The following is an 18,051-nucleotide window of genomic DNA, read 5'->3' on the forward strand; positions in this document are numbered from 1 at the left end:
AATGTTAGTCCACCTCTGTTCCGGTTTCAATTCCTCTCTCTCTCCTCCGCTTTCGTCTCTCTCTCTCTCTCTCTCTACATCTAATCCACCATTCCAAGAATCCAACTTTCACTTTAGGGTTTTGAAATCCCAGCTACAAGGCACGCGCTGCTGAGCCTGATCGCTGTTTTGAAATCCTCCATTTTCACGGCTGGAGAGAAACTTTGAGGAGCTCCTCTTGCACCGTAATTATGTACGGTTTAAGCACCAAATTTGGCTTAATTACAGGTTTTGACTAAGAATGCGTTTCTTTAAGTACATGCTGAGCTCTGGGGCGGGTGGGGCATTCAATTTCTGAATTGCAGCCTAGCTTTCTATTTGTGGGGCACTGTGCAGAGAGTTCACCCGGCTATCATGAATCATTGCGGCAAAAAAAATATATTATTCTTACTTTTTAATTTCCTTTTTCGGCCGAGCTTAAGGAGTGAATGTTTTACTAGTTTTGCACGACTCTGTCCTAAAAATTTTCTCCTTTCTCGGTTTTGAGATGGATCTTGAGTTTTTCTTTTCTATTTAGTTGCGTGAGTAACCATTTTTAGTTTGCATTTGTATGCATGGTCTGTGTTTTAGAAAGTAACTTGATTTATTTTGTGTTAGCGAAGTTCCTAATTTGTGAGTTAAAATGATCTTAGTAACTACTTAAGAAGAGTGCTGAACTGTGTGGGATTTGGTTTCATTTCAGTGAACAGGAATGATATGCTAAGATATGGCACTTAAAGTTCCCGCTCATATAGCTGCTGAGATTGCAATTGGTTCCATCGGTCGTGGTTATGATATATCCACTGATATAAGGCTTAAATATTGTAAAGGAGATTCCGTAAATTCGCGTTTGATTGAGATAGATGAAAATTATGTCAGAGAGGTGGTACTACCCGGTGGAGTTTCAATACCAAATGTTTCCAAATCAATTAAATGTGATAAAGGGGAACGCACGCGGTTCAGGTCGGATGTTCTGTCTTTTCAACAGGTAAAGTTTTCTGTTTTACTTCTGGAGGTGAATTGAATTCTGAAATCATGATTTGTTTGATGAAAATTTTGTCTCTTACTTAGAAATAAATTACGAGTATTGTTGTGCATCATTTCTTCCATTTCCTTTCACGTAAGTGTTTTGTTCCTGATGTACCCATTGGAATGCACTTTTTAGTAGATGATAGATGGAATGCATATGAAGGTCGTAGTGTAGTCTCATATTTCCAAAGTGAACACGTGTTTGTCATCATTACTGTCAAAACTTTATTGTTACATGTTTGAACCATGATGCACAATGAACTTTGTTTTCAGTATGATGTGTCCTGGTTACTTGGCTTCAGTAACACCCTCTGTTTAAAGCCAACGAGGGATTGGCTCAACTGGTAGGATCTGTCTGACTGATTGCTGTTGGTAGTCTTTCCTTGATAGGTTATATGTAAATAACCCTTATAAGCTATTCCAAAAGAATATGACATGCCCTACCCGCTTAGTGTGTTATGTGTATCACTAAGTAGCCAAATCATCTCCAAATTATGAATATTTTAGTAGGTTTCTAAATTCTTTTGATCTTTGAAGGGACATAACAAATATTTCTTTTGTTTATAATTTTCTATTTCAGTGGTAAAGACTTTCTTTTTATCAGCATTTTAAGTTTCAAGCAACGCATCATCTCCTGTTTAGTGGCTGTTTACTTTTAAATGTTTTCAGATGTCGGAGCAATTCAATCAGGACTTATCTTTGACTGGCAAAATTCCATCAGGGCTTTTCAATACAATGTTTGAATTTTCTGGTAGTTGGCAGAGAGATGCAGCCCTTACGAAGTCCCTTGCTTTTGATGGGGTGTTAATTACACTCTATACTGTTGCATTGGAGAAGTCTCAAATGGTCCTCTGTGACCACGTTAAGAAAGCTGTGCCGTCATCGTGGGACCCACCTGCTTTAGCAAGGTGAATTGAGTTTTGTTAATGTAATCTTGACCAAATGATAAATTATTTCTATTTCCTTGTCAAATGAAATTTTGATCACCCTCTAAGTTCTAGTTTTGACATCTTGGTCAGCTCTTCGAACTATGGATGCCTTCAGATTTCTAGCTTCATAATGATTGAGGTTCTGTGGGCCTTAAGCTGATTCATTATAGCAAAAAGATAGAATGACATTTAATGATAAATGAATAATATGTGGAAGTAGATGTTCTCCGATATATTGCTTTTGTTTTATTTATGCTCCAGTATTATATATTTTGCCATTTCTTTTTTCAACCTTGTATGATAACCAGATGAAATTCTGGGAATGGCTGCATAAATGAGGTGAATTGTAAAAACACATCCATCTTATCATGCAGTGGCATATCTGAATATTCATTAAAAAGAATCAATTTCGTTAAACTGACAAGAGTACGTAATTTTATTTGAGATTTTCTTCGCTGATCAATGTCCTTTTCATGAAAATTTTTGACTTGGGCTTATAAATAACAATAGGAAGTTCATTGTTTATGTATGCCTACTATAAAGCCAAATTTATGTGATAAAAGCTTATTTTGGCATATTTGTTCTCTTGTTCTGGTTGTTCATTTGCTTTTAATTTTTAATATAAATATCTTAAATGGTGCTACGCTCTAATCTTCTAATCAAATTAGGAGTAATTTGGATATATTATCTTTCTTCATTTAGTGCAAATGTTCAAACTTTGTTTGTATGGCTCAATTATGTTGACAAGCACCATAAGTTGGCTGTCTTAAAAATTATTTAATTCTATTTGGATTACCTCGTTTTTCTTTCTACTGTATTTTTGGTTTGATACTCTGGCCAACTGTTACTATTCACAATTCTCAGGTTTATTGATACCTTTGGCACTCATATAATTGTTGGTATGAAAATGGGGGGAAAAGATGTAATATATTTGAAGCAGCAACACTCATCAACTCTTCAACCTGCTGATGTTCAGAAAAAATTGAAAGAGATGGCGGATAGGAGGTTTCTAGATGCCAATAGCCACTATACCATTGCTTCTGATCAAGTTTTCCCAAATGACAAGGTTTGTGAACAATTTTTTTGTGCGTGGGGACTGATCAGTACTTATCCTGCTATTTTATGAAAACATCACAATATGGTTTGTCTGGTGAACTTTAAACCTTACTCAAAACTAGATATTTGTGGTTGGTTAGATCGTGGCTTGATTGGGGTAACAACAAACCTTGCTAGGATAGGTTATACCATTTTAAAAAATAAACTTTAAATCTAATTTACTTTCATAAAACCGGATTGTAAAGTGAGATTTGCACCTTCATTTAAACTATAATTTAGTCATATCTCTAGCTTATATGAAACTTACAACAATTCATACGTTTCTTAAGATTGAATGATTATGAGATTTCATTGAGTCTTGTACTGCATTTTTGCTTTGATATAATGTAAGTTGTATGGTTCATAAGTTGTAATTATTTTCTTGACTAATATAATATCATCTTTGAAATGTATAGAAACTATGTATAATGAGAAAAAGGAGACGGGAATGGGGAGTGTTTACATGTGAATTTAGAGATAAAAGGGGTGATGGGAGGTTATTCTAATTGAGAGAAGAAGTCAGGGAAGAGTATAGAGGTCTTTTGAATACTTTGAGTTGTAGGGTTGTGAATCTGCAATCCGTACTATTTAATATCTCGAATTGCTCATCTTTTATCCTGTTTTCCATTGATACAGACCTATATATATATATTTTCTGGCAATAAGCATTTTGTTATCTTCATATATCACTGTATGCCATTGAAACTTGACCGTATGTAATAAATTTTGCTTCTCTTCAGTTTGGAATCAGGGAGCAGAGGCTAACATTTGCTAATATTAGTCCATCGAGTTCTTATTCACATAAGGAGGTGTGCTTAAATTATTTAACTTTGACAACATTTTAAATATTTATATTTACCATAGCAATTGTACTTATTCTTTTTTTATTGCAGGATATTGTAAGCATTTGCAAGAGGAGGGGTGGGAGTGATGACAGAAACCTGTTCCACAACGAGTGGTTACAAACTGTTCAGCATGAGCCAGATGTGATCTCAATGTCGTTCATTCCAATTACATCTCTATTGAATGGAGTGCCAGGGAGTGGATTCTTGAGCCATGCCATAAACCTTTATTTACGATGTAAGCAAATTGCTTTTTTTCTTACATACGTTCTATCTAAATAATACTTCCTATAAACATGAAATGATATCTCTATAAATCATATTTTAATAAATTTGTTTCTAATCAGATATCTCTATGATTATAAAGATCGTAATTAAATAAGGAAACAAATAGTAAAATATAAACAAATAATAAATCATCACAGATCATCTGTGATATTCTAAAATAAGTATAGTTTTGTGCTATTAATGATGTTGCAAGTAAAAACAATTGTGTTTATGAAATAAATAATCCATACTGTGAAGAAGTTTGCAATTATTCTCGTAAAAATGCTCATGATTTTTTGAATTGCCCATTTTATTCTCTTGGTTGTGAAGGAAAATAATTTGTCATCAGAATAGAATAGAAGCGTTCAATTCCTTTGCTTGTTGAAGTTCTATTTCATTCTATATTTTAATTCAGTTGGCTTTGAATTAACCTACTGTCATAAATTCTTTAAAATATCCGCCCTACCAGTGCATAGATGCTCTCACAAGGACTTAATAGCGTTTAGGCATTGACATGCAATACCAATTAGTGAAACATAAGAAAGCATATTCTTGTTAGTAGAATAGTGATTAGATGTTTGTGATTCATATGCATCATTACAATGCCCATGTCTCAAATTTTTCTCTTAAAATTAAATTTTCATGGATCACTTTTTTTTAATGTTTTGTCTTAATTTTGGTTTGTTCCACATAAATTATCTTTACTAGTTCAGAATGCTTAATTACATATTGGATCTTGCAGATAAACCACCGATTCAAGAGCTCCACCAATTCTTGGAATTCCAACTGCCAAGGCAGTGGGCGCCTGTATTCAGTGATCTTCCACTTGGTCCGCAACGGAAGCAACGGAGTTCTGCTTCTTTACAGTTTAGCTTCATGGGTCCAAAGCTCTATGTTAACACCACACAGGTATTGATTGCTTGTGCCTCTTTGGGTCATAACTAATCACATTTAAGTCTTTTGGTTTGTGTGATGGAATTCGGATTCAGGGAGAACAACTCTGAGGATGTCCACAACTAGAAGCAGGGAAACCAGAACTAAGAATGGTAACCATTGCTAATAGAAAGAAGGAGAAAACAGAGATAAATTTTTTTTCTCTTGAAAACAGAAGGGAATAATTGCTTTATTCCTTATTGATGATTATTAGGTCAATTGACCTATTTAAACATATACATATGTAACAGACCATATACTTAGAAAGAATAAATCCCTATAACTACGGGATTTTATTCTTATTACAATCTTCCTAATATTAAAACAAAATCTCAACTAATTAAAACGCAATAAATAAAAAATTTACAATTAATGTAGGCTATCGTAACAGCTTGCTCTTGACACTCCCCCTCAAGCTGGTGAATAATTATTTTCCATTCCCAACTTGGATACAATATCTTCAAACATAATATTGTGTAGACCTTTAGTAAGGATATCTGCAAGTTGATCTTGTGTAGATACAAAAGGAGTACAAATCAACCCACTTTCCAATTTTTCCTTAATAAAGTGCCTATCCACTTCAACATGTTTAGTCCTATCATGTTGTACTGGATTATGAGCTATACTAATCGCAGATTTATTGTCACAGTACAATTTCATAGGTTTCTCCCATCTTATCTTCAGATCATCTAGGATGATCTTTAGCCATAGAAGTTCACATATTCCTTGAGCCATGGCTCTAAATTCTGCTTCGGCACTTGATCTTGCCACGACATTCTGCTTCTTACTTCTCCAAGTCACCAAATTTCCACCAAGAAATGTGCAATATCCAGTGGTTGATCTCCGGTCCACAATTGACCCAGCATAGTCTGCATCAGTGTATGATTCAATACTTAGGCTTTGGTTTTTTCTGAACAAAATCCCTCTGCCTGGAGTGCCTTTTAGATACTGAATAATTCTGAATACAGCATGCAAATGTGCCTCTTTTGGTTGGTGCATAAATTGACTTACTAGGCTGACAGCAAAAGCAATGTCTGGCCTGGTATGGGATAAGTAGATGAGCCTGCCTACAAGTCTTTGATACATTCCTTTATCCACAGCCACATCCTCTTCCATACTTCCTAATTTCATATTCGGATCGATCGGAGTGTTTGCTGGTTTACACGCCGTTCTGCCGGTTTCCTTAAGCAAATCCGTAACATATTTTTGTTGAGAAATGAAGATTCCTTTCTTAGAGTAGGCTACTTCAATTCCCAAAAAATACTTGAGTTTTCCTAGTATCTTTATTTCAAATTCTGCTGCAAGACATTCACTCAACTTCTGCTGCTCTCTCTTGTCATCTTCGGTTACAATAATATCATCTACATAAACCAGCAAGATAGTTACTTCCCCTGAAACTGAGTGTTTGAAAAAAAGAGTATGGTCTCCCTGACTCTGTTTATAACCCAAACTTGTCATCACATTAGAAAATCTACCGAACCATGCTCTAGGAGATTGTTTTAATCCATATAAGGCCTTTTCTAGCTTGCATACAGTTCCTGAGACTGCCATTTCATCATAACCTGGGGGTAACTCCATATAAATTTCCTCTTCAAGATCTCCGTGTAGGAATGCATTCTTTACATCAAATTGTTGTAAGTCCCAACCATTATTTACTGCTAATGATAATATGACTCTGACCGTATTCATTTTTGCAACCGGAGCAAAAGTTTCCAAGTAATCCACTCCATACGTCTGTGTGAATCCTTTATCCACTAACCTCGCCTTGTATCGTTCAACTGTTCCATCTGCTTTATACTTCACAGTAAATACCCATTTGCACCCTATTGCCTTTTTCCCTCTAGGTAAGATAACAAGCTTCCAGGTCTTATTTTTGTTCAGCGCTTCCATTTCAACATCCATGGCTTGTTTCCATTTTCTATTAGATAATGCTTCAGATACAGAAGATGGTGTGGATATGTTATTCAGATTTGTAAGGAAAGTTTTATGGGTAGGAGAGAACTGTGTGAAGGATAGAAAATTTGATAAAGGATAAACAGGTTTTTTAGTGCATGTTCTGGTTTCCTTTCTAAGAGCAATAGGTAGGTCAAGCTCATTGGGTAGGCTAAGGTTTTCTTGCTGTACTTTTGAGGTTTCCAAAATTCCAGCATCACATTCATTAAACAAATTTACAGGACTAGTAGATGTTACCTCATATAGTGGTACCAGATTGGATTCTTGAACATGACTAGAAGCTGGAATGGACCTCGTTTTTCTCCTTGAATACACCAAATTTTTCCCAATTTTTCTACCATTAGTAATCTCAGTTTCAGATTGGCTTTCAATTTGTTGAGGTTCAATCTCAGGTTGAGTTTTGGTGATAGTAGTTTCGGTCTCTGGTTGTATTTCAATTTCAGGTTGAGTTGGACTATTTTCAGGTCTGTCCATGTTCACCACACCAGGATTAATTTCAGGTCTTGAGAATATTAGAAGCTCATCTTCCCTTAATGGTTCATCTTCCTTTGTTATACTCTCCCCCTGAAGATGAGATTCCTCAAAATAACTTTTATTTTCATGAAAGGTAACATCTCTAGACACATAAAATTTTCTAGATATAGGGTGGTAACATCTATAACCCTTTTGTGTGTTTGAGTAACCTACAAAAACACACTTGACAGCTCTAGGATCAAGTTTTCCCCTTTCATTATTGTGAACATGGACAAAAGCTATACACCCAAATATTCTAGGTTGAAGTTTGTTTGAGGACTCTATGTGGGGATAGAATGAGGACAGGACCTGCATAGGACTTTGTAAATTTAGAAGTTTTGAGGGTAAACGATTGATTAGGTATGTGGCAGTGAGAATAGCTTCCCCCCAAAAATTTTTCGGGACATGATTTTGAAAAAGAAGGGCTCTGGTATGATTTAGAAGATGCCCATTTTTCCTCTCAGCCACCCCATTTTGTTGAGGTGTGTGAACGCACGAAGACTCATGAATAATACCTTCTTTTTGACAAAAAGAATTTAAAGTTATGTTAAAATAGTCCTTGGCGTTATCAGATCTGATTTTCTTAATGGTGACACCAAATTGAGTTTTGATCATTGAGACAAAATTTATACACATGGAACTGACTTCAGATTTGTGTTTTAATAAAAAAATCCAAGTAACTCTAGTACAATCATCAATAAAAGTTAAAAACCATTTAGCACCTGAAAAAGTTGGAATATTCGCAGGACCCCAGACATCAGTATGAACAAGAGAAAAAGGTTGATCACTCAATTTATTATTAATAGGAAAAGGGAGACGTCTATGTTTGGCTAACTCGCAAACTTCACAACACATACTCCCTATATCTATGTTTTTAAATAAAGAGGGAAAGATAGTTTTTACAATTTGAAATGAAGGATGCCCCATCCGACAATGGTGAAGATGAATTTTTTCTTTATCGGTCATGGCAGATTCTGTAACAAGAGAGTGACTTTTGTAGACAAATTGGGATTTTCTATGTAATAGAGACCATTCCATTCTTTAGCACGTCCAATCGTCCTCCCCGAGTTCCTGTCCTGTAAAATACACATATTGCTGTCAAATATAGCAGTACAACATAGATCCTTTGTAAGTTTTTGAATAGAAATGAGGTTAGTGGATAATTTAGGAACATGAAGGACATTTTTTAACGTGAGGGATGGGTTTATGTGGATCTCTCCCTGTCCAGCTGCAGTTATAAGCGTTCCATCAGCTGTAGAAATTTTTTTATTGCTAGGACAGGGTGAGTAGGTGGAAAAATATATAGGTAGAGGTGTCATATGGTCTGTGGCTCCTGAATCTAATATCCACGAGTGTGAAAAGTTTGTATCTGAAACATTAAAGCCAAGAGAATATGGAATCTTACCAGAATGTATCAAGGTACACATACCTGTAGACTTGTCCATCTTACTTAGAAAGGATCTTACTCTTTCTATTTCTTCGTGATTCAGTTGCCCCATCTCTTCATTCTGTCCGATTACAGAATTTACTTGTCCTTGGCCTCCCCTCTTTTGGGTATGAAATCTTTGGCTGCCCCATTCTCGGTTTGGTGGTTTCCCATGTAGTTTCCAACACTTCTCCTTTGTGTGACGTGGTTTCTTGCAATAAGAACACCACACTTCTTCTTGTTTCTTTTCCCCTGCTGGAAAAATATTCTTCTTTTGGTTAACCACCATTGCCGCTCCATCTTCTACCTTCATTGCGGTACTCTCAGCAGTAGGAATTTCCAACATCAGATTTCTTCTACTTTCCTCACTTCGGATAATGGCTATGACTTCATTCAGACTTGGAACTCTTTCTTTGCCTAGAATTTGAATCCGAACCTGATCATATTCAGGATTTAGGCCCACCAGGAAATCATATACACGGTCTTGCTCAATATACTCATTGAGTAGAACTGAATCCTCTGAACACTTTGCTTTTATCACACGATAATGATCCAATTCCATCCACAAGGACTTGAGCTGATTAGCATATTCTGTGACAGATTTATTGCCTTGTTTAGCTCCCACAGTTTTTACCTTCACTTCATATATTTGGGCAGCATCCTTAGCCTTTGAGTAGGTTTGTTCGACTGCCTCCCAAATCTCTTTGGCTGAGTTTAGAAACATACATGTGTCACTAATCTCAGGTATCATAGAATTCCAAAGCCACGCCATAATCATTGAATCTTCTTCTTCCCATGATCTGAATCTAGTTTCTGTTTCACTAGGAGGATTTTCTGTAAGATGACTGCCCTTGCCTTTGCCTTTTAATATGGTTCGTGTAAGTTGGGACCACTTAAGATAGTTCTTTCCGTTGAATCTGTATGCAGAGTGAATATTCTGCAATTCTCCATTATTAGGGACGAATTTGTCACCTGAATCAGGGATAGAATTCACTGCCTCAGCCATAGCAGCAAGAATAAAGGAATGGGAAAAATAAAGTGCAGCAATGAAGGCTGCAGGAAGACAATCGCAGAGTGATGAAGACTGCTTGAAGATGCAGCAATGGGCTGCAGTAATAAATAAAAACAGCGTTGAAGGCTGCAGTGGGAAAAAAAAGAAAAAACAGAGGCAGCGGTGAAACAGAATGGGTAAAGACTGCGCAACAGTGACAACTGCGATTCACTGTTTTGGGATACGGTCAGAGACTCCTAGGATCAGGAGCTCTGATACCATCTTGAAAACAGAAGGGAATAATTGCTTTATTCCTTATTGATGATTATTAGGTCAATTGACCTATTTAAACATATACATATGTAACAGACCATATACTTAGAAAGAATAAATCCCTATAACTACGGGATTTTATTCTTATTACAATCTTCCTAATATTAAAACAAAATCTCAACTAATTAAAACGCAATAAATAAAAAATTTACAATTAATGTAGGCTATCGTAACAGCTTGCTCTTGACATTTTCCATTGAGTCCACTAGGCCAAACCAAATAGTGTCAGGCAGTTACAACAATAACCAAAAGGCGACAATAACCTAGGGATAGAGATTAAATCTGATAATATGATTCTTTAATGCTTGGAATAAACAGGAGCATTGGTTAACTCAATGACAGTCAAATATTTGAAATGTTGGGGCATGAGTTTTAAAGTTGTCTTGTTTTCCGTCCTCAGTGGATGGTATCCAGCCACAAATCCGGTTTAGAATACATACTTCTACCTAATTCATCCATCAGTAAGAGGAATTAGAAACCTGTCTTTCATAGTCTGCTGAGTTAGCCTCTACAATTGACACAATCACCATGAACGGACTTTTTTAACCAAAACTGCCTGGGGAAACATACGGGCTGTTGCAGTATTGAATAATTCCTTTAGCAAGGAACTCATCAACTAGATTATCACTATATCTTTGCGAATTATGGAGAACCGTAAGGACGTAGAATTAAAGGACCAGAACCTTCTTGTAAAGGAATTTTACTATCAAAACCAGGTCTAGATGGAGGTAACTGTTTCAGATCCTCAACAATGTCAGCAAACTGAACAATCAGATCTTGAATTTCTGTTTGAATAGTATGGGCTAGGTTTTTTGATGAAACAGCATTACAAGTAAGGGTCTCAAAGTGATGTGGGGCTGTCCATGTATAGAAAACACATTTGAGCACCTTGTACATCATGAGTGAAAGTTTGGTTGTTAATCAATTTGATGCTCGAAGACTTGGCTCCCCATCTTTTGACATCTATAGAAAAATCCATCTGCAACTTCCTAAAATCCCAAAGGACTGGATACCCAATGTCAAATCACAAAACACCAAAGGAAGCACTATCACATCAGCTGTAAACTCGGTTTGCTGTAATTGCGAAGTAAACCCCTTGCATATATAGGATGCCTCCAACCTTGTACCACCTCCTGCTGTCACAGTCATTGGAGTGATGGATTCCAGTTCACACCCCAACTTCTTAGCTAAATCCAAATCTAAGAAATTATGAGTGCTTCTACTGCCATCAATCAGTATTTGCACATTTTCTTGTTATGTGGACCATGGACCCATGTTGTTTGATAATTATGCACCCATGTTAAAGCATTCATAGACAATTAAAAACAACTGAACTAAGTTCTAACAGCATTAGGTGACCCATTTTCTTCTGTAGTCTCTGGTTCATGGAAAACCATACACAAACATTTAGCTCTACTATCTGCCATTTCATTAGCACCATAAGTTCTAGGAGCCAAACTCAAGACGGATTTGTTGAATATCAAGAAGGAAAAATGTTGGACTAAATATTGTATGTAAAAGCTTTTAGAATTTATTTTTGTTACCATGCAGGGGAACGTAGTCTTACAAACAAAAGATGCATATTTATTTTTTTCATGTAGTGTAAACTATAATGCTTGATATATTTTATTTTCAACATTCATCAATTTTCAGCAGTTTTTAAACTGACATTCTAAAGTTTGTGGGCGTTGATTCTCTATTTTAGTAGCATACATTTAATGCTTCTAAACACGTGCCCACTGGAAAAAATATAGTAGTAATTTATAATCTCTGTGCTGAAGCCAGGAATTGTTGTGATGTTATAACAGGTTGATGTAGGTAAGAGGCCAGTAACTGGTCTCCGTCTGTATCTTGAAGGTAAGAAAAGCAATCGGTTGGCCATCCATTTGCAACACCTTTCATCACTTCCTAAAATCTTCCAGCTTGAAGATGATCCAAATGATAACTTTGAGCGGAAGTCTTACGACAGGAGATTCTACGAGAAGGTTCAATGGAAGAATTTCTCTCACGTGTGCACAGCTCCTGTGGAATCTGAGGAGGATCTTTCAATAGTAACCGGAGCACAGTTGCAAGTTGAGAATTACGGCATAAAAAATATACTGTTCTTAAGACTTAGATTCTCAACTGTGTTGGGAGCGAAAGCAGTAAAGCATCCGGAGTGGGAGGGATCGCCCAAGTTGGGAGCCAAGTCAGGGCTGATATCCACTTTAATCAGCCAACACTTCACATCAACATTTCAGAAGCCTCCACCGCGGCCGGCGGATGTTAATATAAACTCTGCGGTGTATCCAGGCGGCCCTCCGGTTCCTGTGCAAGCTCTGAAGCTTCTGAAATTTGTAGACACAAGTGAGATGAGCAGAGGACCACAAGAGTCTCCTGGGTATTGGGTTGTGTCTGGAGCAAAGCTTGTTGTTGATAAGGGCAGAATTTCTCTCCGTGTTAAGTATTCTTTGTTGACCATGATATTACCAGATGAAGACATGTTGGATGACCTTTAGTTATGACCATTCTTCTGCAAGTGTTCATTCTTAAGGCTATGACCAAGAAAAAATGCTCTGGTTTTGCTATGCTTCTTGCAAAGATAGATATAGTTGCAGTAGCTTTCCCCTCCTACTGGAGTTCCACTTGTAATGTAAACTTCTATAGTTTAACACCATGACTTTTTACAATTACAATTACAATTACAAATCAATTCCACTCTTAGATTTTATGGTGTAACAGTAATATATACATATCAATTTAATACGCTGAGAAATCATGTCATCTTTTAGTATTCTTTTAGTATCATGTTTGTATATTGTTACTTGTTACGTTACATTCCATTGTTCGCTTATTTATTAGTAAGATACACAGCCTTCATGATTATATGAATATGAACCTCTGCAGCAAAACCATTTCTGCCTGGACTTTGTTCCTTTCTATCTGTTACATTACAAACTTCAGGACACTCTTAATTATGTTTTAATAATTATATCCTTATATTACATAAAATTTTATTTATTAAAAATTCTTTCACCAAAAGATCAATTCACTTGTTTCATTTGTAATTGATATTTGAGTTTTTTTTACTAGTAAAATAGTGGTATATTATTAACTGAAGTATTAAATAATGTAGAATATCTTATTGGCAAGATTGGAGCTACAAAACACTTTCATCCTTTCTTGCAATTAATAAATATGATTTAAATTAATAAACAGAATTGGAAAAGGGCATAATAGAAAATTAATATACATTTAAAAAAAATCAAGAACATTTATTATAATCTTTACTATGCATGTAATAGAAACCTAAGGTGTTCTCTTTTTTCACAAATAAATGACATGTAAAGTTTAGTATTTAATTTCTTTATCTTTTTCCTACTTTATCATTTTCGAGCTTTATGCTCCTTTAAGTCTATGTAAATAATATTTATTTAAATTTAAACACACTTATTTCACAAATCAATAAAATGAGAAAGTTGACTGACGTACAAGTAAATAAAGACTCAAACATTGAATCTCTCATAATTTTGTTGATAGTAATCTCATAATACAAATCATGTAAATGATAAACCTCGTTAGTCTACATCCTGAAAAGTTCAATTGCGGTGTCAAAACTAATAGTTTATCGGGATCACATGAATATAAGTATGTATTAACAAAATTAAAAGTAAAGACTTTAAGGTTTAAATAAGGCAAATAACGAAGGCAAAATTTTCTTTTACATTTGTTTTTCTCGTAACATGTGGAACATTTAGTTAGACACAGCTTTAGTTGTTTCCTGTGTTGGTTGGTAGTTACAACAAATTACTGCTGTGTTGTGGCAGTTTCACCTTTACACATTTGACATCACCACTCTCCTCTCATCAATGCAACACTCTCTCTCTCTCTCTCTCTCTCTCTCTCTCTCTCTTTCTCTCTCATTATACTTACTCCAATCACTAATCACTAGCTTCTCAAATTTGTGGAACAATGTTATTGCTGCATAAAGTATTATCATTTTAATTTTGGTACTTGTTCTTAGCTTTTGATCCTCGCCACCACTAATGTGTCACGGCACATATTCCTCCACAATGAAACAATGTCTTAAAACTAAGATGTCTGCTATATATATTATAAGAAAAAAAACCTCTACATATAATTATGAAAATCAGAAACCAGAAAGTAAAACTACAATTACATAAAACTAAGAGTAGATACTGATAATATTGCAAGTAAAAACAACAAAGAAACATTTATATGGTGCAACTTTAGTTGCTGAAGTTGAAGTAGATCAAACTTGGAGAAACCTGGCTTCACATTTTGGCATATAAGTACAATATTTATGTATAAAATTGACACAAGTGGGTGGTCTCTGAGTATCTGTATACAGAGAGAAGAGAAGTTGAGTGATAAGATATTGAAGGTTAGAAAAAAATGCACTAATTAAATACAAAATGATGTTCATGAGAAGGCCAATAAGCCCCTTCCCTTTGACAAGGGAGAGGAGCAGGTTGGGCGATGTAGGTAGGATATTGGTGCCCTGGCATCACCACTGAGAAATCAGAATTAGCATAACATGGTGGAACCTGTCACAAATAAGAACATAAATGTTAAAACACAACTAGGGAAAATCACCTTTTTTATTGTATGAAGAGAAAGAGTGAATAAAAGAAAGGTTAAAAAACATGAAGAGACTTACTGGTTGTGCATTTGGTTGTTTTGGGTGGTCCTGATAGCGTGGCATCATAGATTGTGGCGTGGGTTTGAACAAATGTTCAAATATGGCCATTATAAGAAACATTGAAATCAAAATGGCGGTGGCAACAAACCCAAAAGAAATAGCACTCATTGATGTCCCTAAGCTTTTCCATGGACCTTCCTCATCAACTCCTCTCTGTGATGATGGACCAGGGTTTGAAGATGGATATATGTTCCATGCCTTTGATCTTTCACCGTTCAAATCGCTCATGCTCTAAAGACAAAAACTAAAATCTCAAGAGCTGTTAGTTGAGGCTGCGATCTGCAATCCAACCTTTGCAACAGTTAATGCATTATTTTGCATCTACAGACATGGATGACAGAAAACAAGAACTTAAAGGCATTTGTGGGAAGTCTTAAAAGGCAAGATAAGATGAATACTTGAGGTGAAGAAATTGAAAGAAAAAAATGGTACAAGCACATGTATGCATGGCCTGATAGAACCTTGTAATAATGATATTGAAAAGAAATTAACCTCATGAAAACAATTTGCACTAAAAAAGGGCATTAAGACAGAAAGAGAAAGATTAGCATTGTGTAGCAGGCAGAGAGTAAACTTACCTTTGAAGTGTGTTGTTGATCCAATTTATTTTGGTTGACAGAAAGATGATGGTGAGGATGTTAGCTTTATAGCTAATAGAAAATGTAAAGACAAAGGTGTTTGATAATCCTATTTATGTTCCCATGTCGATCATCCTGATGCCTAACTTATTCAATACTATACCTTGTCAGAACAACCAAACTTTAACAAATCAAAAAGAATGGGCCTTCTTGTCCTCAGACCCTCACCAGCAATTTTCAATTCCTACCTTTAAAACTAAAAGTACTCCTATTTAACCCTGCATTCTTCTTCTCAATCCAACCCTTTAAGTCACATGAATAGTGACTCTTTGTGGGACAAGTGCAAGCAATTATTTCAAACCACTGTTACAAATCACAACATTCCTTTAACACATCAATCTAATTATTCTATGCATTTCAAAACAAGAATTTTGAGTTTTTATGAAAGGAGATAGGAGGCTATTTTCCTAACCTCTGTGATGTGAGGATTAAAGCTTAAAGTCTGTGTATGATGATGGCATAAATGTGTGGAATTCCCTCACTTCCACCATAACCATTCAAATGTAATCATGAGAAAGATTGCACTGTGAATCTTGCATAATCTCATAAAATCTCCACTGATAAAAGATATTAAAAGAAGAGAAAAAGGCTGCTGCAATATCGTGCAAATACCAACTCATACATTACATTACATGAGAAACTCCCCAAAAAATGAAATGAACACAACAACACAGGTAAAATAAAATAGTAGTAATGATTATTATTATTATGACATAATAAAAAAATATGAAAAGGGGAGCGGGAGAATGAAAGTGTTTGACATCCAACAGCTAAGCAGTAGTAGAGCATTCATGATTCAAGTGAAGAAAGAAATCATTTTATAGTGAAAAAGAAATAAAGGTAGTAAAGTGGTGATGTAGATCACTTTTATTCCTCTCGTGTTTGCCCAAACATAACCTTGTTAAGGGAAAACCATGGCTTTTGTCATGTTTTATGTTACATGAAGTGCAGAAGAACCCCATTTTCTGTTAATCATGCATCCCCAAAAACTCAAAGTAATTACTGAAATGAATGAAGCAATAATGAAGAGAAAAATGATTAAAAGGAAAAGCATTGAGTAAACATGTTTTTGTCAACGAGACAATCACAGTGTCTGAGGAATATGAAAGAAAAAGGTAAGAAAGAGATGAAATTGATGCAAACATCACTTTCCCTTTAGTGTGTGACAATCAATTGGTTTTAGACGACATTGTATGAACTACGTACCGTCCATAATAATTGCTCCTTATAAACTTCTCTAAGTACTTGCATTTGAAGTAATCCGAATAATGAAATTGTGAGTTATTTGAGAAAGAATGAAATTGGATACAGTGTTTGAAAGGTAAAGGGGATGGAGGTTGAAGAAAAGAAAAGAAAAGTGTTTGCCATTTTGCATGTAAGACATGTTTTTGAGAAAAGAAGATGGCCCGTGACAAGAAAGCGCACTAAAGAAAATGTCGAAAATGTCGAAAATAGATTGAAATAAAAACACATATGTAATGTCTCCATCTTAAGCAACCTTGACTTTTACAACAAAAATTATGAAGAAAGAATTTGTGCATGCATAGTCCAAACAAGAGATCATAATTGCTTATATTGGTGAACGTGGATGGCAGGCTGTGATGCTCACTATTTTATTATCTCTGTCACGTTCATGGCTTGTTTTTTCACCTCCTTCTTCTCTTCTTCATCATCATCATCACACCCTACCTACTTCATGCAACTCTCACTTTTTTTTCCAATACTTACTCATAACACTTTCTCTTTTAACTCTCATTAAAAATAAAAAAGTTACCTTTGTCAAATTTTGAACTGTATTATGTTATTTGAGTAAAAAATTCTAATATAAAACACAAATCACTGTAAATATCAAATTTGTTATTTTAATTGTTAAAAAGTCTTTAAAATATCATGATTACAATTTGAAACTCCAACCCTACCTATAGAAGCAAAATTGATCTTAGAGCTTAAACTTTTTCAATTCTATAAATGGTGAACCAAATGGAGGCCTATTAGGGTGTGGAGGTGTGGATGAACATTTTGAGAACCTGAGAGGTACAACTTCTTCAGTTATCCTTATTTGTAAATTTCATCTTTTCAACAAACTTATCCTTCTTCAGTTATTTCTTTTAATATAAAAGTATTGTCCGGTCTGTATGTATTTATTAAATATTTATATATTATTTAAATTTTAAAAATAGTAATTAAATGAGTAAAATTAAAAAAATAAAAGATGTATTTAGTTATATATATATATATATAGTTAAAGATAAAATAAATTTTAATTATTGAAATAAAACATATTATAAATAATATTAGATAAATAATTCTTTTATTATGAATAATTATTTAACTTTGAAAAAGTAATTATTAAAACAATTAAAGAGTAAATAATTTTTTTAC

General features: G+C 35.0%; 2 protein-coding genes across 8 annotated transcripts; one reads left to right on the forward strand and one right to left on the reverse strand.

Moving 5' to 3' along the window:
* The first annotated feature begins 5 nt into the window (after nucleotides 1-5).
* On the forward strand, nucleotides 6-13,113 carry LOC114186950 (MACPF domain-containing protein At4g24290). Of its 2 annotated transcripts, none has more exons than XM_028075035.1 (8): nucleotides 6-267; nucleotides 722-1,006; nucleotides 1,717-1,955; nucleotides 2,841-3,042; nucleotides 3,812-3,880; nucleotides 3,965-4,151; nucleotides 4,923-5,089; nucleotides 12,138-13,113. In XM_028075035.1, the coding sequence occupies exons 2-8, from the start codon at nucleotides 746-748 to the stop codon at nucleotides 12,825-12,827; spliced, it is 1,815 nt and encodes a 604-aa protein (XP_027930836.1). In that variant the 5' UTR covers nucleotides 6-267; nucleotides 722-745; the 3' UTR covers nucleotides 12,828-13,113. The 2 variants fall into 2 exon arrangements, with proteins under 2 accessions (XP_027930836.1, XP_027930835.1); XM_028075034.1 differs by having other exon boundaries at nucleotides 6-232.
* A 1,311-nt stretch (nucleotides 13,114-14,424) lies between these two features.
* LOC114187196 lies at nucleotides 14,425-17,031 on the reverse strand. Of its 6 annotated transcripts, none has more exons than XM_028075370.1 (3): nucleotides 16,876-17,031; nucleotides 14,990-15,310; nucleotides 14,425-14,876 (listed from the first exon to the last, which is right to left on the reverse strand). In XM_028075370.1, exons 2-3 carry the CDS (start codon nucleotides 15,257-15,259, stop codon nucleotides 14,730-14,732), a joined length of 417 nt encoding a protein of 138 aa, XP_027931171.1. In that variant the 5' UTR covers nucleotides 15,260-15,310; nucleotides 16,876-17,031; the 3' UTR covers nucleotides 14,425-14,729. The 6 variants fall into 6 exon arrangements, with proteins under 6 accessions (XP_027931171.1, XP_027931169.1, XP_027931166.1 ...); XM_028075368.1 differs by lacking the exon at nucleotides 16,876-17,031 and adding an exon at nucleotides 15,524-16,866; XM_028075365.1 differs by lacking the exon at nucleotides 16,876-17,031 and adding an exon at nucleotides 16,082-16,865 and having other exon boundaries at nucleotides 14,990-15,972.
* Between the last annotated feature and the right edge of the window lie 1,020 nt (nucleotides 17,032-18,051).

This window comes from Vigna unguiculata, chromosome 6 (genome assembly GCF_004118075.2).
Source record: "Vigna unguiculata cultivar IT97K-499-35 chromosome 6, ASM411807v1, whole genome shotgun sequence".
NCBI lineage: Eukaryota > Viridiplantae > Streptophyta > Magnoliopsida > Fabales > Fabaceae > Vigna > Vigna unguiculata.

Coding starts and splice junctions, on each gene's coding strand:
- LOC114186950 (XM_028075035.1), top strand. CDS start 746: ATGGCACTTAAAGTTCCCGCTCATATAGCTGCTGAGATTGCAATTGGT. Junction 1,956..2,840: donor GACCCACCTGCTTTAGCAAG/GTGAATTGAGTT, acceptor CACAATTCTCAG/GTTTATTGATACCTTTGGCA. Junction 4,152..4,922: donor CATAAACCTTTATTTACGAT/GTAAGCAAATTG, acceptor TGGATCTTGCAG/ATAAACCACCGATTCAAGAG.
- LOC114187196 (XM_028075370.1), bottom strand. CDS start 15,259: ATGAGCGATTTGAACGGTGAAAGATCAAAGGCATGGAACATATATCCA. Junction 14,877..14,989: donor AACAACCAAATGCACAACCA/GTAAGTCTCTTC, acceptor TATTTGTGACAG/GTTCCACCATGTTATGCTAA.